The 24775-nt window shown below is 44.3% G+C and overlaps 3 protein-coding genes across 3 annotated transcripts; all 3 read left to right on the plus strand.

Moving 5' to 3' along the window:
* Window positions 1–2542: 2542 nt before the first annotated feature.
* Window positions 2543–4268, plus strand: LOC109416515 (synaptosomal-associated protein 29). Its single transcript, XM_019690587.3, has 2 exons — window positions 2543–2696; window positions 2772–4268. Exon 2 carries the CDS (start codon window positions 2780–2782, stop codon window positions 3899–3901), a length of 1122 nt encoding a protein of 373 aa, XP_019546132.3. The 5' UTR covers window positions 2543–2696; window positions 2772–2779; the 3' UTR covers window positions 3902–4268.
* Window positions 4269–9546: 5278 nt separating this feature from the next.
* On the plus strand, window positions 9547–12651 carry LOC134291277 (uncharacterized protein Rv2082-like). The gene is made up of 2 exons (XM_062858799.1): window positions 9547–10664; window positions 10724–12651. The coding sequence occupies exon 2, from the start codon at window positions 10854–10856 to the stop codon at window positions 12540–12542; it is 1689 nt and encodes a 562-aa protein (XP_062714783.1). The 5' UTR covers window positions 9547–10664; window positions 10724–10853; the 3' UTR covers window positions 12543–12651.
* LOC134290600 (uncharacterized) lies at window positions 12615–17534 on the plus strand. Its single transcript, XM_062857766.1, has one exon. It carries the CDS (start codon window positions 12615–12617, stop codon window positions 17532–17534), a length of 4920 nt encoding a protein of 1639 aa, XP_062713750.1.
* Window positions 17535–24775: the final 7241 nt, after the last annotated feature.

Here is a 24775-nt window from a genome sequence, read left to right on the forward strand (position 1 = left end):
CTAGGCTCCTTTTTCCAAGAGAAACTTATTTCTGAAGGAACTTCTGAATTATTTTCTGGCGATTTCTCAGAAGAAATCCATTAAGAAATCTGGAGGAATACACGGTAGAATCACAAGTGGGAATTACTGAAGAAACCCCAAGGAAAAGGAAAGAGCGTCCTGGAGAGAAGAATTCAGCACATCGCGTAATTTCAAGAAAATCGTGAAAAAAAACGAATCGCGTGAAATTTATTTTACTTAAAAAAGTATTGTAGAAAAGATTGTTGTGTAAAAATTCAGGCGGCCTTAAACTGTTAAATGTCTCGAATAACACTTGAAGAGGCAGGCCAAGTTCCGGTTGGTACGTAGAGCCGTAAAGATGAAGAAGAAGAAAGGAGAAGAAGGATCTTCAGAAGGAAGTTCATGGAGGAATAGTGGTTTCCTCGGTGGTTTCGCAGCGCGGTGTCACGAACACTAATGCAAATCTACTGGTTGAAAATATGCCCATTTGATTTTGCCGGGAACAGCTGATCTTTGTTTACTATTTTCAACCAATAACTCAGGTAGTGTTCGTGTAATGCAGCGTGTACGTACACGCAACACCACTAAAAGCAGAAACCACTATAGGTCACTGCATGAAATTCTTTCCTTCTCTTTCACTCTTACAGAAATTTTGTAAACAACAAGGCCAAGAAACGTCAAAAGTCCATACACATTCAAAACAGTGCAGTGCCCTATACCCAGATGGACATCCTGGAGCAATCCCCGAATGAGACACCAATTAAGTAAGCTAATGAAAAAAAAAAAGAAAAAAAAGTTCGATTATCCAGTGATTTTTTTCCTATTTCCGGATAGTCGTGTCCGTCCTTTGATGGTTTTATGCACATCCCATTTTGACATATGGACTTTTCCACGGTCTTTTTTTCCTCTGGATTGCTTCTTCTTTTCATCTGTAACTGCGGGCACTGTTTACAAAAAATGACATATTCATGAACATCCAGCGACCGAAAGTTCACTGGATGTTCACCGGATCTCGCCGGATGCAAGATGTGAGCAGTGATTTTAGTAAACACGGCCCGCAGTTACTGCTTCACAGCATGCTGTTAGTTGACGTGTGACGTCATCGTGGATAAGTTCATAGACGAGTGCACCGATGAACATTGAGTTCACTGAGCCTGAAAATTTTTGACAGCGCAGCGGGGTCGACTCTCAACAACTTCTACTCAGAGATGCATCACCAAAATGCGCTGATAATTTTTTTCTTCGATTTCTTACATGAATTTTCATTTAAAGTGATGCACATGCATATAGTTAATGCACTAGCCAATATTTTTGCAACTTCACCGCGAAAACTAGATGCAATAATTTAAACAAATTTTCAGCTGGGTAGAAGTTGTTGAGAGTCGACCCCGCTGTGGTGTCAAAATTCGCTGCCCGAGTGAACTTTCGGCGGGCGGTGCACTCGTCTATAATGATCAGCTACTTATGCTACACTTGAAAAATGATTGAGCCATTTTACAAAACGACAAAATTGTTGATGATATTGATATTCACGTGTTACCTCCTGCCACCTCCTGTCAGATTTTCATTAATTAATTTGGCTCGGTTTAATTTTTCTATTGGACTATTGGTTTAATTTTTCTCATGTTCAAATAAGAAGTAAAATTATGCGTGAGAGAAAGCATGAATTAACATTAAATATTTACGCCTAAATTTGAAATGTGTTGAAAACTGCTGTGGCGTATACGTCTTCTATGTCATCATTGGTAGTTGTTTCAATTTCATTCATCGATGCATTGCCTCAAGATTATTGTTAAGCTTTAAATAACTCGTGAACGAGAGAACAAATTTGACAAAAAAATTAGTGTTGACAAAAATGGAATGAAATGTTGACGAAATCGGATAGTGACAAAAATGGATAGTGATAAAAACGAATAGTGACAAAAACGGAACATACCTGTATTCATGAACATCCAGCGACCGAAAGTTCACTGAATGTTCACCGGATCTCGCCGGATGCAAGATGTGAGCAGTGATTTTAGTAAACACGGCTCGCAGTTAGAGTCAGTCTAGTTAGAGTCTGGCGGACTGTCACTTTCGATCGGAGCCAATCGAGCATGACGTCACGGTGTAGCATTTATCGGTGAGGACACTATGACGTCATGCTCGATAGTGGTATTCACGTTAAAATGTGTGCGTGTCTCTTTTGTAGATGTAGTTGTGAAACTTGGGGGAAAATATATGCACTCTTACCCCGGTTGTTAGTTTTATCATTATTTAGCCGTTTTACCCAAATCAATTGGGTAATATTTGCATATGCAATCTGAATAGCCTTTGAATTAGCGTGCATTTTTGTGTATGGAAAAATTCACGCTAGTGTTCGTGAGTAGAAATGTCACTTATCTCTATTGGCTCCGGTCGAAAGTGACAGTCCGCCAGACTCTAATTATAGGGACTCTACTCGCAGTTACCCCAGTTACCGTTTCACAGCATGCTGTCAGTTGGCATGTGACGTCATCGTGGATAAGTTCATTTGCAGAAGAAAAAAAATCAACTCGGGGAAAAAAGAAGACCGTGGATAAGTCAAATCTTGCCGTTCGTTGGCGTGTGACGTCGCCGTGGACAAGTTCATTGTAATTTCCTTCTCATGCAGAAGGCATAAAGAATCTTAAAAGTAAAACTAGAAAAACTTTTGCACAAATATCTGCTTATTCCAGGTGAGTTTATTATACAATTAATTGATACAATAATTGAAGATTTACGTGTATTCGGAATAATCGTTATTATTTCAGGAAGAAAAATGTCAGGTCATCAATATGTTCCGAGCCCGACCAATTTGTTTGCAGACGATGACGATGTCGATGATCAACTATTTCTTCGGAATGCAAGACGGGCAGGCAGTAGTAGTGCAAGTCCCTCTGCAGACCAAGGATACAACTTTGATCAGTATCAGAAAAATTTCTTATCCCAGAATTACGAATCGGTCGAAGAAGAAAAATATTGCTCATCAAGCGGTGTAAACGTGAGAGAAGATCACTTAAGAACAAATTTTACACGACCGGATGTGCTCGGACCGGAACCATTCGATCAATCTGGAGGACAGTTCAATAATTATGGTGGACAAATTACTGGAGGATATGCATCTGATACTTATGGAACAACGTCTGTAGCTACTTCTCCTTATAACACCAGTTCTCAACATTATCGCCAAGCTCCTGGTTCTGCAGTATATAGCGAAGTGGATTCCGATGTTGATGAAATAATTAAGCAACGTCAAACGTTTGAAACTAGAAGAAGAGAACTTGAAGAGAGTACTTTGCTTACATCCCAACGATGCCTTGGAGTGCTACGAGAAACTGAGCAGGTAGGAATCGCTACGGCCGAAGAATTGCATCGCCAACGGGACCAGTTGGACAAAACAAAAAAGCAACTGGACGAGATAAATAATTCGCTACGTTTCAGTCAAAAACATCTTAACAGTCTCAAAAGTGTTTTCGGAGGACTAAAAAACTATCTGTCTGGAAGAATGGGACAAGATCAACAAAACGGTCAAGCCGGAGTATCTCAAACCAACATATCACCCTCACCTTCAGAAGAAGTTTATCCAAATCCGCAAGATTTCCGAATTCCTGATAATTATTGGCCAGATGCAACCACTCGTAGACCTAATTATAGTTCGTCGCAGGAAATTATACATACTAATGGATCCACTATGTCCGCAGGAGGCTTTAGCCAACAACTGGATCAAAATTTGGATGACATGCGTGGTAATTTATCACGTCTTAAAAATCTTGCTTTGGATTTGAATCAAGAGATTGATAGTCAAAATGATCTAATCGATGATATTTCTAATCGCGTTGAAGATGTTGACGTTAAAATCGGTAAACAAAACAAAGACATAAATCGGTTACTACGAAAGTAAATTCAAAATATATGTTTATTAGATATAATTCGAATACATCTTATTACGTCACGTAAACCATTGGTATTGTAAATCTAATATAGCCTCGTATCTATGCTGAAAAGATTCGATAATTATGTTCGGAATTTAAAGAAATTGTGGACTAGTATAGGTATTTTACCTAAAAGAGCTATGTATGTTCAGATCTTCATTGTAAAGCCTAAAATTAATTTTAAATGCGTTTTAAAGATTCCACGATTTACAGCTCAGCAGTACATATAGGACACAATCAGTGAAATAATGAGCCTAATTTTTGTATAGTGAGAAGGCCAATAGAATGTGTGGTATTTCAATTACCAAAATAAAGTAACACGTTCTGTACATTTTACTATTATTGTTTATTATGAGTAAAGACACTGTATGCTAAAGACACGAAATCTGATGATTGTTGCTATTGATGATGATTGTCGCGTGATGACGATGATGCTTGTAAATTTCTGCCCTACAGTTTCGGCCGATTGCCGCAAAATTGCCTCCAGCCTCTTTTGGATGACACGTGCTTGCCGCCCGGTTGCTGCGATGCGAAGAGGACGGTCGTCGGCGGCGCGGTCTCTCCTGTCCGACCGGCTCGAATCTTCGTGTCGCTGACGACCGACGACGTGCGCGATGCGACGACGTGCGCGACGCGACGTCGCGAAGTCGTGATGTCTGATGGTGCGCGAATACTGTTGTCGCGGTTGGGTCGCGGTGTTCGATGATGCGCGAATGCTGACGATTCGCTTCTCTGCGCATAGGGTGCTAAACTGGTATGCCACATCTTCCTTCTCCTCTCGACAAAAAAACACACAAAAAAAAGGTTACCATCTCCCAGCTACATATTGTATACGGCCTTCATATGCGTCTGGAATATTATTTCGTCAACCTATTGATTTACTAAAACACAGATACCAATAACAGCCAATAACAGAAACATTTCGTTGCCAGGATCTCAGACGATCTCATGATTGTAAGAGTCGTGTGCCAGTTATATTCAAAAATTTTACTTCTTAGCTGTTAAAATTTGCTTCTTCGAGGTCCTGTACGTTTTTTTAATAAACCTGCACTTTTTTCTCACTTGCGGAACACCGGAAGAACCTTGGAACCACATCTCGTCATTTAGAGACGACTATGGTTTGACCAAATGCATAAATTACCACCATGTTTTCATTATACTCCTCCATTACTGCATTACAATGTAGGTTTAATAGCGACTCTTCCTTCACTCTATATTAACATTCAATCATAACGTTACTCAGGATGATTCTTCCGCCTTCGCTTGTCCTCATGGACCATAGATTTTAATTTAGCTTTGTGATCTCTCTAGTTGCTGTCATGGTTCTTCTTCTTCTTTTTCTGTGTGGCTCTACGTTCTCACTGGAACGACTGCTTCTCTCCAACTTTGTGTTCTTGGAGCACATTTACAGTTTTAGATTGAAAAGAAGTATTTATTAATGCGAACAAAGCATTTATTTGAGAATCCTTAAATATGTCATTATTCCATGCACGGTTTTGTTTGAAACATAATTATTCTGACGATTGTTCATGTTTCAAAATGCCCGTGTTAAGTGATTCATACCTAACAGTAATTTCGATGACATAATCTGTTGATCGATTTTAATTCGCGAATTTATACAAGTTGTTTTCAACATTGCCTTTTATTAAAAAAATACTGAACATGTTTTGGCAATCTAAATGCGGTGCATGTCCTAAAAGCTCCATATAATGGTACGTATGCCTTTGCGTGGCAGTAGTTTGACAGATTTCCCATTGAAAAACTTTCAAAAATGCAAACTTAGACGTTATGAATGATGTATTAAAGACTTTATATGTTGGTTCATATACTAGTTTTATGTCTGGTTGCTACCAAATTTGTTATGTTACTTTTTCTTGATTTTTTTCAACGAAATGTACCTTTCATCGTGAAACAAAGCTCGCCCGAGAATACTACTTAAATTGACATGGAATCTTTTCTAAGTGAAATCGTTCTCATTCAAACGGTTGTCCAATCGGTCCACAATAGCACCTCATAATTACAACCCTTAGAAACCACAACATGAAACATCTGGTGGACCAGTTGAGTATTTTTCGTTTAACAGAAATTTTTCTCCACCTGCAGCGCGAATCGAGTCGTCTGGGGCACTCACAATACGCCAAAATTACTAATGTCGCTACCTGCACGACGGTTTTTTCAAATCTTTTGTTTTTATGCATGAATTTCAACATTATAGGACACGTTCAACTTGTGAAAGAAGTGTTCAATGCTGCTCAAACAACTCCGGGATTTTCTAATCTATAAAAATTGTACAGTAACTTTTTTATATTTTCCATAGTTTCTCAATCCGAGATACTTCTTATTTCGGTGACTCTCCAAGCACATCCGAGGCTATCAGTACACCACAAAGGCGGACGCATAACCACGTCCGCTGGGTTTCTTTCTAAGGAGTCGCAACAAGCACTATTTGCTGTCGTTGTCGCAAGTCGTACGAACATGAATCCACGTGGGCATCCTGGTCTTGGAACCACATCTCGTTAAAATCAAGAAATGAATCCCCTTACAATATCGACGGTAGTCTGAAATTGCGCACACAAGCTCACGTATGCGGATTTATGAACATTGAGCTGCCACTTCTCGAGCTTCGATCTGCATCTTCTGACGGTAATCCACATGCATAAGATGCTCTTCAATACGAGCACTCAATCAAAAGCACAACCACGTGCATAACGTCTGGATTTTTTTCAATTTATCGACGATACTTCAATCTCTTACGGATCTCCACACTCCGATGTCGCTGCTCGTGTGTGGCTTTTTCCATTTTCCCCCGGCGGAACTCCAATCGCGCCAGATCCTCACACAAGTCCATGTGCGGCTCTTTTCATTTCCCCCCGGCGGAACTCCAATCGCGCCGGATCTTCACACAAGTCCATGTGTGGTTATTTTCACTTCCCCCGGCGGAACTCCAATCGCGCCAGATCCTCACACAAGTCCATGTGCGGCTCTTTTCACTTTCCCCCGGCGGAACTCCAATCGCGCCGGATCTTCACACAAGTCCATGTGTGGTTATTTTCACTTCCCCCGGCGGAACTCCAATCGCGCCAGATCCTCACACAAGTCCATGTGCGGCTCTTTTCATTTTCCCCCGGCGGAACTCCAATCGCGCCGGATCTTCACACAAGTCCATGTGTGGTTATTTTCACTTCCCCCGGCGGAACTCCAATCGCGCCAGATCCTCACACAAGTCCATGTGCGGCTCTTTTCATTTTCCCCCGGCGGAACTCCAATCGCGCCGGATCTTCACACAAGTCCATGTGTGGTTATTTTCACTTCCCCCGGCGGAACTCCAATCGCGCCAGATCCTCACACAAGTCCATGTGCGGCTCTTTTCATTTTCCCCCGGCGGAACTCCAATCGCGCCGGATCCTCACACAAGTCCATGTGTGGTTCTTTTCACTTCCTCCCCGGTGGAAGTCCAATCGCGCCAGATCCTCACACAAGTCCATGTGTGGTTCTTTTCACTTCCTCCCCGGTGGAAGTCCAATCGCGCTGGATCTTCACACATGTCCATGTGTGGCTCTTTTCATTTCCCCCCGGCGGAACTCCAATCGCGCCAGATCCTCACACAAGTCCATGTGTGGTTCTTTTCCATTTTTTTCAATCAGCACTCATAACCTCTCTTGCTCTTCAGCGTCATTGCACAATCAAATTGCATTACTTTGCGAGTATGAAAAAAAATCACTTCCACCAAATATGCTTACCATTTAGTTTATATTGGAATATGTTTTCCGCCTTCACAATTTATTTGCTCTTAAAACTTTAAGCAGCAAACCTGGCAGGATCACCAATGTAAATTTCTGCCCTACAGTTTCGGCCGATTGCCGCAAAATTGCCTCCAGCCTCTTTTAGATGACACGTGCTTGCCGCCCGGTTGCTGCGATGCGAAAGAGGACGGTCGTCGGCGGCGCGGTCTCTCCTGTCCGACCGGCTCGAATCTTCGTGTCGCTGACGACCGACGACGTGCGCGACGTGACGTCGCGAAGTCGTGATGTCTGATGGTGCGCGAATACTGTTGTCGCGGTTGGGTCGCGGTGTTCGATGATGCGCGAATGCTGACGATTCGCTTCTCTGCGCATAGGGTGCTAAACTGGTATGCCACAATGCTGTCGAGCAATGCTTTTAAAGCGCGTTTGACAGGTCTCCTGCTCGATTGGAATGACATTGACAGCAAATTTGGAATTCCAATTGGAACATTTCGTGTCTTTGCATATAGTGTCTTTAGTCTTTAATTATGAGCATCATCAATCTGGCATTTACATAGACAAGTAGACGACCAATGCGTCACAGACAATAGACATATAATTGACAAATATAATATAAATCTCATTACCATCTCCCTTTTTTTAATATTTTTTTAAAATATATTATAATGCGATCGACAAGTAATCATGCATCGAATATGTTTCGTTGGTCCATCTGGTGAGCTGAACGTTCTTTAATGCGATGAGTTGTTACCAACCCCCTGAAGAAAGCGTTAGTTCTTGAAGCCGCCGCCTTTGGTGGGGCGCCACGGGTTTGTTTACGAAATTTCAGTCTGCTGGCGAATCTGCTACGTGCGGAAGCGAACTTTGTCGTGCGAAGATAAATTCGTGATCGAAAAACGATCATTTCCACATATTGTTCAATGGGGTTAGTGTTCTTTGTTAAATTTACAAGACGCACAAGTATGAAAATACATTTAGTCCATCTAAAACAACACTAAAGTCAATTAAATTTGAATTTCGCACCTGCTCCAACAGAAAAAATCACTGTGTTTTCAGCCTTATGCAACCGCCGATTCAAATTAGCACCACGTCCAGCACCATATTTTTGGCTTCAATCCAGTTGTATATGGATGACAGCCGTTTCATGGGGTTGGTTGTTACAGTGTTGATATTGCCCTTCATCGTGGCATCAACTCACATGTAAATTGCATTGCAACGCATCAGACAACGTATCTGATGAAATGGTTGGACCTATTGTCGGCTGCTGGCGTTGATGATATCGACCGTCGCGATGGTTGGATTCCAGATGTATCTGTAATTGATTAAAATACAAAAATTAATGAAAGAAACATGACTTACTTCTTCGTAAACTCCTTTTCAATTTCATACCAGCCGTACACTTTGATTTGTTCAAGCACAGTTGAAGTACTGATTTGCTTGCCTTCTAGTTGTAACTACAGGTATTCTTCTATATAACGTACCCTCGATATAGCGAATTCGATATAACGTACATTTTGCTTCGATATAACGTACAACATTGAACCACAGACAAACAGACGTAACACTTGCGAAATTTCCATCGACCACGATTTTAACGATCATTTTAAATTTTCATAGTTGTGGATTTCACAACCAGAGGCGCTCGCATCGTTTTTCTATGCGTTTGACGTTTCACACTAGCGCCTTCTGTTGACGATATTGCACAACACAGCGATTCGTGCCACTTTTCCACCAGGTGATGGTAGTGTGAACTGGGCGATGGATTTCCGTGAAAATCGTTCAAGGTGTTACGTCTGTTTGTCTGTGATTGAACTTTTAATTTTTTCTCAGGATTAACCATCAGATAAACTACGAAATCACTCATATCAATGAGCCATTTTACGAGACGTTTCGGATCAGCTGATCGCTTATTTCATGAATGAAAATTTGACAGAAGGTTGCGACCAAGCCCGTGAGTGTTAATATCAATATCAACACTGTTGTCGTTTCGTAAAATAGACTATGCTGTGTTGCAACATCAGCCTTGTTTCCCAAAATTAGCGCAATTTGGGGAAAAAATTTGTGTACGTTATTTCGAAGCAAAATGTACGTTATATCGAAGCACAAAAAACGAAATGAGTTTTTCATGAAAACTCCTGTTTTTCATTAGTGGTTTTGTGAATTTCACCGAAATCATCATTTAGGGTTCATTTCACGTCAAAAACATCAACATTAGCATAAAAAATATTAAATTTTTCTCTGCTTCGATATAACGTACACTTCGATATAACGTACAAAGAGAAAATTTTTTTGTACGTTATATCGAAGAGTACCTGTATTCTCTTCTTTCCCTTCTTATTCTACTTTTTCTTCGTCATCTACTTTTCCTTATTCTACTTTTCCTTCTTTTCCTACTATTCCTTCCTCTTCTTTTTTAATTATTATTCTTCTCACCCTTCTTCTTCTTCTCAGCATAACGTCCCAACTGAGACAAAGTTCACTTCTAAGCCCAGCCCTCTAAGAGCACTCACAGTTATTGACTGTGTTATTTACATCGTGTATCAAACACGAAGACATTCCATTCACAAGGAAGTCGAAGAAACCTTGCACTACGGCAGGTTCCTGGATCGACCGGGAATCTTAACCGAAACCCTCAGTGTGCGCGAGGATGCCCACCGTGCACACTACCACCAACCTGGTCGATAAAATTGATCAACCTTCTGTATCGGGGATCTACGCAGCTGTCAACGAGGTGAACAAAGATAAAACAACACAAAACAAATAGCTAGACAAACGTGGTTTGGAATTTCTATTTTCTTGATTTCTATAATAATTACTGAATTACTAGTTGATTTGAATTAATTTCTATATTTATTATTGGAATTTGTAAGTACACCTAAATAAACATATATAACATTAAATTTACCAAAATTTGTACGACACAGACACATTAAAATCAACTAAAAGGTTGCGGACAGCGACAGACAAATTAAAAGGAAGGACTAAAAACGTAAGTCGTTAAAACACTATTTATTAAATATGTAATAATTAAAGAAAATAAATTTACAGCTTAAAGCATTCTCTAAAGCAAAAACGAGTCTGCTAAATAGGAGTCCCGAAACTTTTCCCATTGTCGCATCAACCGCAACAAACTTTAAGGTTTTTAACCTCACAAAGTGAGTGCATCAGGACGACTAGAATGTCGGGATCTGATAAATCGACCCGAAGACGCAGCGTCATCCGACAACTGACGGAAGAGGAGAGTTCGGCGACTGGATGTTGTCCCTTGTGCGACCGACCCGATGTAGCCGATAAATGGATGGTGCAGTGCGACCTGTGCGAGCGGTGGTTCCACTTCACCTGCGCGAAGGTTGACGAGAATGTCAAGGATAGAAGTTTTGCATGCGGGAAATGCGCTCTACCATCCGGTCGGGAATCGACACGAACTTCTTCCAGTACTAGTTCGTCGAGGAGACGGTTAGAACTCCTTCGATTGCAGGAGGAAAAGGAGCTCCAAGAGAAGTTATTGATGGAGCAAGCGGAGGAGGAATGCGCTCTGCAAAAGAAGGCACAAGAAGAGGAAAAGGAGAGGAGGAAGAGGATCATGCAGGAAAAATTGGAGATAGCCAAGCAGTATTTGAATAGGAAGTACGAAGTACTGCAGGAGGAGGAGCGATCGAACGAAGGTAGGAGTCGGAAAAGTCTCTCCAGCACTCGGAGCAAACTCAGCGACGTTCAAAAATGGGTCGAGAACCACGGTATGGCCATGGCAACTGGATCCGGGATGAGTCAAGTCCCCACCGGCACCACACCAATCACCGAAGCTGGCCCCAGGGATGAATCTGCTAGACTTCCGTGTGGCGGGACATTTCAAGGCACTGCTGCTCAACCCGATGTTCCTAAAGAGCCTGTTGCAGTTACTGGCGCGTACGATCAAAGCAATATTGCCTCGTGGGGAATTCTGGTACCTCGCGCGGTCCAAAATCCTGAAAATTCGGTCCCGGCTCCACCACCCCCACCTCCTACTACTTCTAGCACTCCTGTCTATATGAGGCAGGGTTCGCGCACCTCCGCTTTTCTCGCCGCAGCCGATATATCTTTGCCCACGTCTGCGCAGCAAGTTGGACAACTGATGTATTCAATGGAGATATCGCCACCTCCCAGCGGCGACAAGTCTAGGGCTGACTTAGAACGGGAAGTTCGAGAGCTGAAGCAGCAATTGGCCAGCATTCAACAGCCGTCGTCTAATCAGCGCCATCCGTTTCCCACTCCGAGTAGCAGCAGTACGTCGGATGCAGTAACTACTAGCATAAGTATCACGACAGGTGCAGGTATGTTAAACGCGCAAGCTCCGTTACCAACGGTTAGAGAACTAAGTAGGCAGGCACACAATCCTATTAGTTATCCGGTAAGGAATCAGGCTCAGAATGTTAGCATTGCTCAGGGGTTTGTAACAAATTGTAACACAATGAACACTGTAGTGAGCTCTAACTCGTTGCCTCACCGAGGCTCGATAGTTTCGTCAAGTGCTGGGCTATGGGATCCTAACTACACCGGTAGCTGTTTCTACCCGGTAGTTTCCGCCAGTCATTTATCGCGACAGTACGAACCAAGTGCCGCGCATCCTCCTGTTCGGCATTCGTCTTTCCCGTTTGGTGTTCCCACCGGGCATTCGTCGGGGCAATACGCACAAAGTCAGCCGAATCCTCGCAATCAATATTCGACATTTCCGCTTAATGCTCCCTCCTACCCGTTCGTCGCGAGTGTATCGAGTGTTCCAAATCCGATCGTTACGCCGCTACCGTCAAGCAGAGTCGCTCATGATCTTCCAGTCTCATCGTGTGGACCGAGTTCACAGCAAATCGCTGCAAGACACGTGGTGCCCTAGGAGCTACCAGAGTTTGCCGGCGACCCCATAGACTGGCCGCTGTTCGTGAGTAGCTACAACAACTCAACGCGTATGTGTGGATATACCGATGACGAGAACCTCATGCGTCTTCAGCGGTGCCTCAAAGGGAATGCGAAGGAAGCAGTTCGGGGACATCTCTACCATCCGTCATCAGTGCCACAGGTAATGGCGACCTTGGAAACACTCTACGGTCGCCCTGAATTGATAGTGAAGTGCCTGATGAATAAAGTGTATTCAACGCCGGCGCCGAAAGCAGACAAGCTGGAGAGCCTCATCAGCTTCGGACTCGTCGTTCAGAACCTTTGTAGCCAGCTGCAGTCCATGGGCATGGACGCCCATCTTTCAAACCCTTCGCTACTCCAGGAGTTGGTGGACAAGTTGCCGGCCAATATCAAGCTGGACTGGGCCTTGTACCAACGACAGATTCCAGTAGCAGATTTGCGGGCGTTTGGCGCGTACATGACAACAATTCTGTCTGCGGCCAGCAACGTCACACTTTACGCAGAGCCAGTGCGAAAGCAGGAGAAGTTCAAGGGTAAAGAGAAGGGTTTTGTGAACGCGCATACGACGGAGCCGGAACGGAAAGTCCTGCGGGACGTCAAGACGGAAGATGCTGGTGCTAGTACCGTTCGCCAACCGAAGCCGTGTCTACTCTGCAAGAAGGACGGACACAAAGTGCGCGAGTGCAATAGTTTCAAGAGCTTGTCCCTGGAGAATCGTTGGAAGACGGCCCAGCAGCTAAGCCTCTGCCGCCGTTGCCTGATTCCTCACGGTAAGTGGCCGTGCAAGGCTACGGTGTGTGGTGTAAGCAACTGTGAAGCACGCCATCACAAGCTACTGCACCCGGGAAACCCTCAGGCGCCGACTATCGAAGCAGTGTCTTCAGCGAGAAGCCAGGTCACACCCACAACATCAGCGACGGTGAACGTTCATCGTCAACTTCCGTGTCCGGTGCTATTCCGGATTCTTCCAGTTACTCTTCACGGGAAAAACAAGTCAGTCACCACGTTGGCATTCCTCGACGACGGATCTTCCTACACACTAATGGAAAAAGAGTTGGCTGATGAACTGGGCGTTGAAGGTGAAGCCGAACCCCTGTGTTTGCAGTGGACCAGCAGTATCAAACGAACCGAAAAGGATTCACAGAACGTACAGTTGGAAATCTCGGCGGCTGGCAACAGTCAAAAGCACACACTGGAATACGTGCGGACGGTAGAAAGCTTGGATCTTCCCCCGCAGTCTTTGCAGTACGAAGAGATGGCGCGCAGATACGATTACCTCAAAGGTCTACCCGTAGACAGTTATCCTATCGCTACACCCCGTATTCTGATCGGTGTGGACAACGCTAAATTGCTGCTGACGCTGAAGAAGCGAGAAGGGAAGTATTTCGAACCAGTTGCAGCAAAAACAAGGCTTGGTTGGACCATCTACGGGAAAGCAGAAGGACTTTCGAGTACACCAGAACATCGTCTTCTCCACATCTGCGCTCGCTCATCCGACGAACAGTTACATGACGCAGTGAAAAACTTCTTTTCCATCGAAAACGTTGGCGTGGCACTTGTTCCACAAATCGAAGCTGAAGAAGATCGGCGATCGCGTGAGATTCTCGAGAAAACAACTATTCGGACATCATCCGGGCGCTTCCAAACAGGACTGCTCTGGAAGTTTGACTGCGTTGAATTTCCTCAAAGCCGATTCATGGCTGAAAAGCGACTGTCTTGTTTGGAACGGAGTTTGAGCAAGAAACCGGAGCTGTACGCAAACGTCCGACAGCAGATCCTCGATTATCAATCGAAGGGCTACGCCCATAAGCTTACAAATGAAGAAGCCAGCCTCAGTGACCCTAGAAGAGTCTGGTACTTGCCGTTAGGTGTGGTTCAGAACCCGAACAAGCCTGGAAAAGTCCGGGTTGTGTGGGACGCAGCGGCAACTACCGGTGGCGTATCACTAAACTCCATGCTGCTGAAGGGGCCGGATCTACTCACATCGCTACCATCCGTACTATTCCGTTTCCGCCAGCGAGAGGTGGCCATTACGGGTGACATAAAAGAAATGTTCCATCAGATCCTGATTCGGCCGGAGGATCGACAAGCTCAGCGGTTTCTGTGGCGGGACAGTGCAACGGAACCAGTGCAGGAATACGTGATGGATGTTGCAACGTTTGGGTCAACATGTTCGCCATGCTCTGCCCAATACGTAAAAAACAGAAATGCCGAAGAGTGGAAGCAGGTATACCCGGACGCGGCCGCGGCTATCGTGGAGAACACCTACGTAGATGACTACGCGAACAGTTCAGATACGGTTGCGGAAGCAGTTCGCATAGCGCTCGAGGTGAAGGAGATACACGCAAGTGCTGGTTTCGAGATTCGGAATTGGCTTTCAAGCTCCAAACAAGTTCTTCGACGGGTCGGGGAAGAAACAACGCAAGTCTCAAAGTGCTTCATTGCAGAGAAGTCCACCGGTTCAGAACGGGTACTTGGAATGGCGTGGCTACCAGAACCCGACGAATTCACGTTTGCTCTTAAGCTTCGTGATGAAGTTGTTCAACTGTTGGCGGAAGGATTCATTCCGACAAAGCGTCAAGTGCTAAGAGTGGTCATGAGCATCTTTGATCCTCTCGGGCTTGTTGCAGCGTTTGTAGTGCACGGAAAATGCTTGATCCAGGACATTTGGAGAGCGAAAGTGAACTGGGACGAGCGAATTCCAGAAGAATTGGTCATCAAGTGGCGGCGTTGGGTGGAGGTGCTGCAAAACCTTAACCAGGTGAAGATTCCACGCTGCTATTTTCCTGGATACGATCACCGCAGTTTGAAACGCTTGGAACTTCACGTGTTCGTAGATGCAAGTGAGGCCGCGTATGCATGCGCCGCTTATTTCCGGATTGTCGACCGAGGACAGGTACGCTGCGCGCTGGTGACGGCCAAAACAAAAGTGGCACCTCTAAGTGCAATGTCGGTGCCTCGTTTGGAACTGCAAGCCGCAGTTATCGGTGTCCGACTAATGAAATCGGTGCAGGAAAACCATACATTACCGATAAGCCGTCGCGTAATCTGGGGCGACTCTAAAACAGTTCAATCGTGGCTTCGATCGGATCAGCGGAAGTACCGACAATTTGTGGCGTTCAGGGTCAGCGAGATTCTGAATGAGACGAGCCTGGAAGAATGGAAATGGGTTCCTACACGACGCAACGTAGCAGATGAAGCCACCAAGTGGGGCAAAGGACCGAGCTTTCAACCAGACAGTCGATGGTTTACAGGACCTGAATTCCTTTACGAGGATGAATCTAGATGGCCAGAACAGGAATACTCGCCGCCGGATATCCAGGAAGAAATGCGACCAGTCCACGCCCACCACCGCCCATCTTCGAATCCAGTGTTCAATTACCAGCGGTTCTCCAAGTATCAACGACTTCTACGGACGGTAGGGTATGTACTGCGCTTCATTGATCGTTGTCGTCGAAAGCCTGCAACCGATTCTTCCGATACTGGAGTACTGTCGAGAAAGGAGCTGTTGGAGGCGGAACTCGTGCTGTGGCGGTTGGTGCAGAACGAAGAATATGCCGAAGAAGTGTCGACGATTCGCAAGAACAAGGAACGACCGCCAGGAGAAGTCAAAAGGTTGACGAAAAGTAGCCCGTTACGCAAGTTGACGGTTTTTCTCGACGATAACGGAGTTCTGCGTATCGAAGGGCGGATTGAGGCAGCAAAATTTGTTCCATACGAGCCCAAGTATCCCGTGGTGCTCCCAAAACAACACTACGTTACTCGACTGCTCGTCGATCACTTTCACCGACGGTACGCACATGGTTACGGAGAAACGGTGATCAACGAGCTTCGACAGATCTTCCACATTCCTGGTTTGAGAACTCTTGTCCGACAGATTGCCAATCGTTGCTCATGGTGTACCGTGTATCGTGCAGCTCCCCGGTCCCCGCGAATGGCACCTCTTCCAGCTGCGAGAGTGACCCCGTACGTCCGGCCATTCACATTTATTGGCATCGACTACTGTGGGCCTTTCCTGATTCGCATCGGTAGAAACAACGTGAAGAGATGGGTGGTACTCATCACTTGCCTAACTGTACGAGCCGTTCATCTAGAGATTGCCTGCAGCTTGTCCAGTGAGTCATGCAAGATGGCTATTAGACGGTTTATCGCCAGGAGAGGAGCTCCGCAGGAGATCTACAGTGACCAGGGCACAAATTTTGTTGGTGCAAGCAAAGAGTTACGGGAGGAAATAGCTGCGATGAACCATACGTTGGGCAGAACCTTCACCAACCGTGACACTCAGTGGCGTTTCAACCCCCCGGCCGCCCCCCACATGGGTGGAGCGTGGGAACGCATGGTGCGAACCGTGAAAGTTTCGCTGCAGACGCTCCAGACCAGTAGGACACCAGATGAGGAGACGTTCCACACCCTTCTGACTGAAGTGGAAGGTATAATCAACTCGCGACCGCTGACATTTGTTCCGTTAGGATCAGAGGAAGAAGAAGCTCTTACACCTAACCACTTCCTGATGCTTAGTTCTAACGGTGTAGTTCAGCCACCACAGGAACCGGTGACGGATAGCGGACGAGCACTCAGGGCTAACTGGGATCTGATACGAAGTATGTTGGACCAGTTCTGGACGAAATGGATAAAGGGCTACCTGCCCACGATCTGTCGCCGCTCCAAGTGGTTCGACGATATCAAGCCAGTACAAGTAGGAGATTTAGTGGTGGTGATTGACGAAGGAACCCGGAACAGCTGGACTCGCGGAAAGGTGGTTAAGGTCTATCCTGGAAACGATGGCAGAATACGAAAAGTGGACGTGCAGACTGCGAATGGAGTGTTCCAGCGACCGGTTACCAAGGTAGCTGTGCTTGATGTGGCTGTAGGTGGTATAGCTGAGCCTGAGGCAGGACAGCAGCAATACGGGTCGGGGAATGTGCGCGAGGAAGCCCACCGTGCACACTACCACCAACCTGGTCGATAAAATTGATCAACCTTCTGTATCGGGGATCTACGCAGCTGTCAACGAGGTGAACAAAGATAAAACAACACAAAACAAATAGCTAGACAAACGTGGTTTGGAATTTCTATTTTCTTGATTTCTATAATAATTACTGAATTACTAGTTGATTTGAATTAATTTCTATATTTATTATTGGAATTTGTAAGTACACCTAAATAAACATATATAACATTAAATTTACCAAAATTTGTACGACACAGACACATTAAAATCAACTAAAAGGTTGCGGACAGCGACAGACAAATTAAAAGGAAGGACTAAAAACGTAAGTCGTTAAAACACTATTTATTAAATATGTAATAATTAAAGAAAATAAATTTACAGCTTAAAGCATTCTCTAAAGCAAAAACGAGTCTGCTAAATAGGAGTCCCGAAACACTGGACTCACTGTAATAACAAATTTCATATTTTCCTATCAAACATCTCAAACAAAGTACTGTGTAACATTTATTGGGGATTTGCAATGGGTTGTCCTAAAGACACTGTATGCTAAAGACACGAAATCTGATGATTTTTGCTATTGATGATGATTGTCGCGTGATGACGATGATGCTGTCGAGCAATGCTTTTAAAGCGCGTTTGACAGGTCTCCTGCTCGATTGGAATGACATTGACAGCAAATTTGGAATTCCAATTGGAACATTTCGTGTCTTTGCATATAGTGTCTTTAGGTTGTCCGACCTAAAGACACTGTATGCTAAAGACACGAAATCTGATGATTGTTGCTATTGATGATGATTGTCGCGTGATGACGATGATGCTGTTGAGCAATGCTTTTAAAGCGCGTTTGACAGGTCTCCTGCTCGATTGGAATGACATTGACAGCAAATTTGGAATTCCAATTGGAACATTTCGTGTCTTTGCATATAGTGTCTTTAGTCCGACCCTGTGAGTGTAACACCCCTACTTGGCATCATCATCATCGACTTCGTCGTCGATCAACCACCGACGCGCAAGCGGAGCGCGCGAACGCAGACAGAGAAAGAAGAAACATTTTTCTAAAGACACTATGCTAAAGACACGAAATCTGATGATTGTTGCTATTGATGATGATTGTCGCGTGATGACGATGATGCTGTCGAGCAATGCTTTTAAAGCGCGTTTGACAGGTCTCCTGCTCGATTGGAATGACATTGACAGCAAATTTGGAATTCCAATTGGAACATTTCGTGTCTTTACATTTTTCATTCCACCATTGTTAACCGACCGAAGTAGACGTGAATTATAAGTTCAGTTTTTCTATCGCAAAGTGTCCGTGTTTTAATTCGGTTCTTCCCAATTCCCTATCGCAATTTCCACTGCGCGTGTGTCCTCTGTTGCCCTCGCTGTTGCCCTCAGGTTAGGGGCCCAGAAAGTTAGATTGCGGAAGACTGGAATTTTGCGGAAAAGTGCGGGTTTTCCGGTTCAATTGTGAGTGCGTCGGGCACGATTCGAGTGTGCCGGCAAGATGGCGGACGCAAGTAAATTCTCTTTTGCGAAATTGAACAATAATAATTGGCAGTGCTGGAAATTTCGCATGGAGATGCTGTTGACGCGTGAAGAGCTCTGGTACGTTGTTTCGGAAGCAACACCGGCGGCGCCGTCAGCAGAGTGGAAGAAGGACGACCAAAAGGCACGGGCCACGATTGGCCTGTGTATTGAAGAAAGTCAGTACAGTTTTGTGAAAAGTGCTACCTCGGCGAAATCGTATTGGGACAATTTGCGCGTATATCATGAGAAGACGACCGTTACCTCGCGAGTGTCTTTATTGAAAAGGTTATGTAATTTGAACCTTGCGGAGGACGGTGATGTGGAAAGCCACTTAATTGAAATTGAAGATTTGTTCGATAAGCTGACGGCGGCTGGTCAGCAGCTGGAGGAATCATTGCGTGTCGCTATGATCTTGCGGAGCTTGCCGGAGTCTTTCGGCGGGCTGGTGACGGCACTAGAAAGCCGTCCCGATGCGGATCTCACTCTGCAGCTAGTGAAGTCCAAGTTGCTCGACAAAAGCGAGCGAAGAAAAGATCGTTGTCGTGATTCAAGTGGTGCAAAAGCGATGAAAAGTGCTACAAAGCCGTGGGCCAAGCCCGGTGATTCTAAAAGTGATTCCGAAAAAGTGTGTTTCCACTGCAAGAAGCCGGGGCATTTTCAGCGCAATTGCCGCTTGCTTGCGAAGCAGAAGAGTGATGAGAACAAGAAGAAGAAGGAAGTGAAGCCGAACGCCAAGCAGGCGGCGAAAGATGAACATAGTGGAGTGTGTTTCATGGCTGGCGGTGAACAAAGTGACTCGTGGTACATTGACAGTGGTGCCTGCTGCCATATGACGAACGATAAAAGTTTTTTCTCGGCGCTCGCCATGAAAGTGGGTCCGAATGTGATTCTGGCGGATGGCAAAGTGGCCGAAACTGCCGGATGTGGTGAGGGAATAGTGCATGGAATCAACGGAGAAGGCAAAGTGATTGAAGTCAAGTTGGAAGTGCTCTATGTCCCGTAGTTAACGAGCGGATTGGTCTCTGTCGACCGATTGGCCTCCAAAGGATGTGCAGTCGTTTTCCGTGCGGATGGATGTGAGGTGCAGGACGCGGCAGGTAAAGTGCTGGTCGTCGGTGAGCGAGTCGGCTGCCTGTATCGCATAAAGCTGGCCGAGGCATCAAAGCAAGTTCAAGGTAAGGTACACCATTTAAATTGTCAGCACCAATGGCACCGACGCCTGGGGCTTCGAGACCCTGCGGTGATTTCGAGAATCAGCAATGAGAACCTGGGTATGGGTATGACTGTGAGCGACTGCGGTATTCGTCAGACATGTGAGCCGTGCCTGGAGGGAAAACTGGCGCGAAATCCTATCCCTGTAGTAGGCTATGATGTATTTATACTGTAAGTTGTCAGAATAAAGAATTGTTTGGAAGAAATGGACGTCTTTCAATAAATCCCTACAATTTCAGAAGTGGGATGAAGCCTTCGTTCTTCTCGAAATGTTCTAAATTCCAAGTTATCCGTCAAGAAAACAGTTTCACACGTAAGTGAAGTCGACAAGTAGAACAGAAAGTGATCCGGATGTGGTACATTACTTTCAAACTGATCAGCGTTTGAGAGGAGTTACGGAGCCTATAGAAGAAACGGGATGTGCACAACAAACTGGTTGTTGAGGGCAGAAGCTGGATGTGAAGATGGGATACTGGAAGAGGCGTTAATATGGCGCATTACTCTCGAGCTTGAGAATCTGCGAGAGGAGTTTCGAATAAAAGAAGCTAGATGTAAGTGTCAAGTATATGCTCAAGAAGCAAGCACATCACAACATCGGAGAGCGTGTCACCGAGTTGGAGTTTAACTGACATTAGGCGGGTATTTCGCATCGAGGACGATGTGTGAAGTCAAGATGGCCGAACTGTAGTAGGCTATGATGTATTTATACTGTAAGTTGTCAGAATAAAGAATTGTTTGGAAGAAATGGACGTCTTTCAATAAATCCCTACATCCCTAAGGTGGCGGAGCGAAAGTCGACGAAGGTGTTGGACCTGATCCACACCGACTTGCGTGGTCCCTGAGAACAACGACACCCGGGGAAAGCGGTTTCTCATGACCATGATAGACGACTTTAGCCGATTCACAGTTGTCTATTTGTTGGAAAAGAAGTCGGATGCCATATAGCGGATTAAAGATTATGTTCGATACGTGGAGAACTTGTTCGGTCGAAAACCAAGAGTCATTCGATCGGACGGAGGGGGAGAATATGCCAACAATGAGTTACGTCGGTTCTTTGCAGCTGAAGGAATCAAGGCGCAGTATACCACGGCGTACACCCCTCAACAGAACGGTGTAGCAGAGAGGAAGAACCGTTCCTTGCAGGAGATGGCGACGACAATGCTGCTCGATGCCGGTCTAGCGAAGCGGTATTGGGGCGAGGCGGTACTGACCGCCGCATACCTTCAGAACAGGCTACCGTCGCGATCCGTCGATTCTACCCCGTATCAGAAGTGGTACGATCGGAAACCAGAGCTGGGGCATCTCAAGGTGTACGGGTGTCCAGCGTACGTCCACATCCCGGACGTGAAGAGAGGAAAGTTCGAGAAGAAATCGCAGAAATTGAGATTCATCGGATACTCGGATGAACATAAAGGATACAGATTTGTCGATACGGAGACGGACCGAGTGACCATCAGTCGCGACGCCAGGTTCCTGGAGATGGACGATGGGTCATATGCGGAGAAGAATAGCAAGGATTCTGTGGCGAGTGATGGAGACGAGTGGAGCTTCGTACCGGAGCCGGAACCAGTGAAAGAGGTTGAGGAAGATCAACCCGAAGATTCCGATGATGAAGAAGAAACAGTAGAAGAGTGTGATGTGAGTGAACATGAACAATTTTTCGATGTGAGTGCTGAATCTGGAGACGATCCCCTGTTTGTGAAGGAGGAGCCCGAGGAAGCTTCAACTGGAGAAACCGAAGGTGTCAGGCGATCCACGCGGCGTACTCGTGGTGTATTACCTGGCCGAATGTCCGACTTCGTGGTTGGGATAGCCACACACTCGGCAGAGGAACCTACAACTTATGCGGAGGCGGTAGCAAGTTCGGAACGTGATCTTTGGAAGGCCGCGATGGATTGTGAAATGGAATCGCACCGGAAGAATGAAACGTGGGAGCTGATGCAACTGCCCAAAGGGAAGAAGGTCGTAGGCAGTAAATGGGTTTATAAGGTGAAGCGGAATGAGGCAAACGAGATCGTAAGGTACAAGGCTCGCATTGTGGCACAGGGGTTCACCCAGCGTTATGGCGTAGACTATGATGAGGTGTTTTCCCCTGTGACCAGACACGCTACCCTGAGAGTGCTACTAACATTGGCTAGCCAACAACAGCTGGTGTTAAAGCACCTGGATGTTCGAACGGCGTACTTGTATGGAGATATCGAGGAAGACATTTTCATGCGGCAGCCCCCTGGCTATGAAGTTCCCCGGATAAAAAATTACCATTCATTACATGGTAAATATTATTAACATATGACTGGTTTTATTGTTCACAATAAAACACATAGTAGATATATTGTTACTTTTTACAATAGAAATCAAGCCCATATAGTTCGTACAATAAGTGAACATTAGCTTTATTAGTGACTAATTGATTCGATTGTTTTTCAATAGTTCTATAATAATTTAAAATTACTATAAGTAAAAATTGATTTAAGTTGTTTTTATATAGTTGCAAAAGTGCCTGCAAAGTTCTCATGGACTTTTTATTAAAAAAGTGTTTATTTCTCAATTACACTTGAAAACGATTCGTAACATATAAATAACAATAAATATTATTGTTGCTTGGATCATGTTTGTATAATCAAATACAAAATCACTTGACATATTTTTTTTTTGTTTTCGTTTTAAATTTGAGTACAGTAGATGTTTCGGTTATCGAATATTATTCGCTAAAACTTCAACGACTGACAGACGTCAAGCCGTGTTGACAGAGGAAGCTCTCAATGAATAACTGAGGAAGTACTTATAGAAAACTAGCTGAAAAGCAAGTTTAGCCAAGTGAGGATGTTACGACAAGAAAAAGATGAACAATGATTTTTCTAATGTTTTCCAATAAATTAAAGGAATCTAGTGAATAGTAAACTACCATTGATAACAATACAAATACCACAGACAAATCTGTCTGTGCAAATACAATTAGTTTAATGGGGCTAATGGACTACCCGCTTTGCGCGCAGCCACAGTTGATCAGCAGGAGTAAATCAATTTAATTTTGTATGGCGAAATGCATCTAAACTTGAATTACTTGAAATACAAAGCTTTTCCCCAAAAAAATATTTGGTAGGCTTAATAGTGGTCACCATTGTGCACAACCACTACCAAATATTTTTTCGAATAATGTGTTCCACTTTGAAGAATTTGCCTTTAGATAATATTCGCCATACAATATTTTTGCGATTTACTTTTAGCGTTTTTTCGCGCATAGAAGCTAGCGCCACATTGGTCGATGCGGAGAGTAGGAAAACAGCCGATGCAGGTAATTAATTGAACCGATGTTAAAATAAACATGCAATAATATTTGTTGTTATGTAAACAGATTTCGCCTTTGATAAACCAAAGTATTCATATTTCTCGGTAACATTTTTCTCCAGCATTTACAGATACTAATTGCCACATGAATTGTAAACGATTTATGGTATGGATCATACGACCTGAGGTCTGACTTGTGATATTTGGCAGTTATTTGAAAAGATCTTATCAACAGCTGCCAAGCAATACTTACCAGACAGACATCAGAGTGTTTGATTCTTATCATAAAATGTGCATATCATTCTGGAGGCCGTTAGTGCTCGTAAATGCTGGATATAAATGTTAGCGAGAAATATAAATTCTATAGATTTTCAAAAGCGAAAACTGCTTACAAATAAAAGCAAATATTATTGTATTTTTATTGTAACAACGATTCATTTGATGCCATTCAATCAATTGTATTTGTATTGTAAGAACAATGAAAAAACATTAAGATATATTGTTTTCTTTTGAAAATTGCCCTAAAAATGTCTCATAAAAACACAATACATTCTATTGTTTTTCGCGAAAAAGTGTATGAAAATTTTCTCAAAATTTTATGGTTAAGATACATAACGACCACCATTTTTTATTGTAAAAGTGCCATTTACCATTCGCCGAATGGTATAGAACAATAAGGGTGATGGTGAGTGTGCTGTGTAAATTACAATACGTATAATGGTGAATATTTTTCGAAAAAATGGTGTTATAACAATAAAATTTATTGTATTTTTATGATATTTTTTATCAGGGATCGGGGAAAGGAGGAGTACGTCTGTAAGCTCCGTAGAAGCATCTACGGGCTAAAACAATCAACGAGATGCTGGAATCGCAAGCTATCCATCCAGCGTATTGTCCGGCATGGGGTTCAAGGCAAGTTCAGCCGATCCTTGCCTGTACGTGGCGACTAGAAACGGAGAGAAGATCTATCTGGTCGTATATGTTGATGATTTCATCGTCGGATGCCGTAACGATAAGGAGATTTGCGGAGTTTACGAAGAACTCGGCAAGCATTTCGAGATCGTGTGCCTGGGAGACGTTAAGTATTTCCTGGGTCTTGAAGTAGGAAAAGACAACGGGATCTACAACTTGAACTTGACGAACTACATCGACAAGTTGATCGTTAAGCTGGGACTAAAGGACGCCAAGGTGGCTAAAACTCCAATGGATAAAGGCTACCTTAAGGACGAGAC

Source organism: Aedes albopictus, chromosome 3, assembly GCF_035046485.1.
Source record: "Aedes albopictus strain Foshan chromosome 3, AalbF5, whole genome shotgun sequence".
Lineage (NCBI taxonomy): Eukaryota > Metazoa > Arthropoda > Insecta > Diptera > Culicidae > Aedes > Aedes albopictus.

Bases quoted from the DNA above. Each gene is read 5' to 3' on its own strand.
- LOC109416515 (XM_019690587.3), top strand. From the start codon at position 2,780: ATGTCAGGTCATCAATATGTTCCGAGCCCGACCAATTTGTTTGCAGAC.
- LOC134291277 (XM_062858799.1), top strand. From the start codon at position 10,854: ATGTCGGGATCTGATAAATCGACCCGAAGACGCAGCGTCATCCGACAA.
- LOC134290600 (XM_062857766.1), top strand. From the start codon at position 12,615: ATGTGTGGATATACCGATGACGAGAACCTCATGCGTCTTCAGCGGTGC.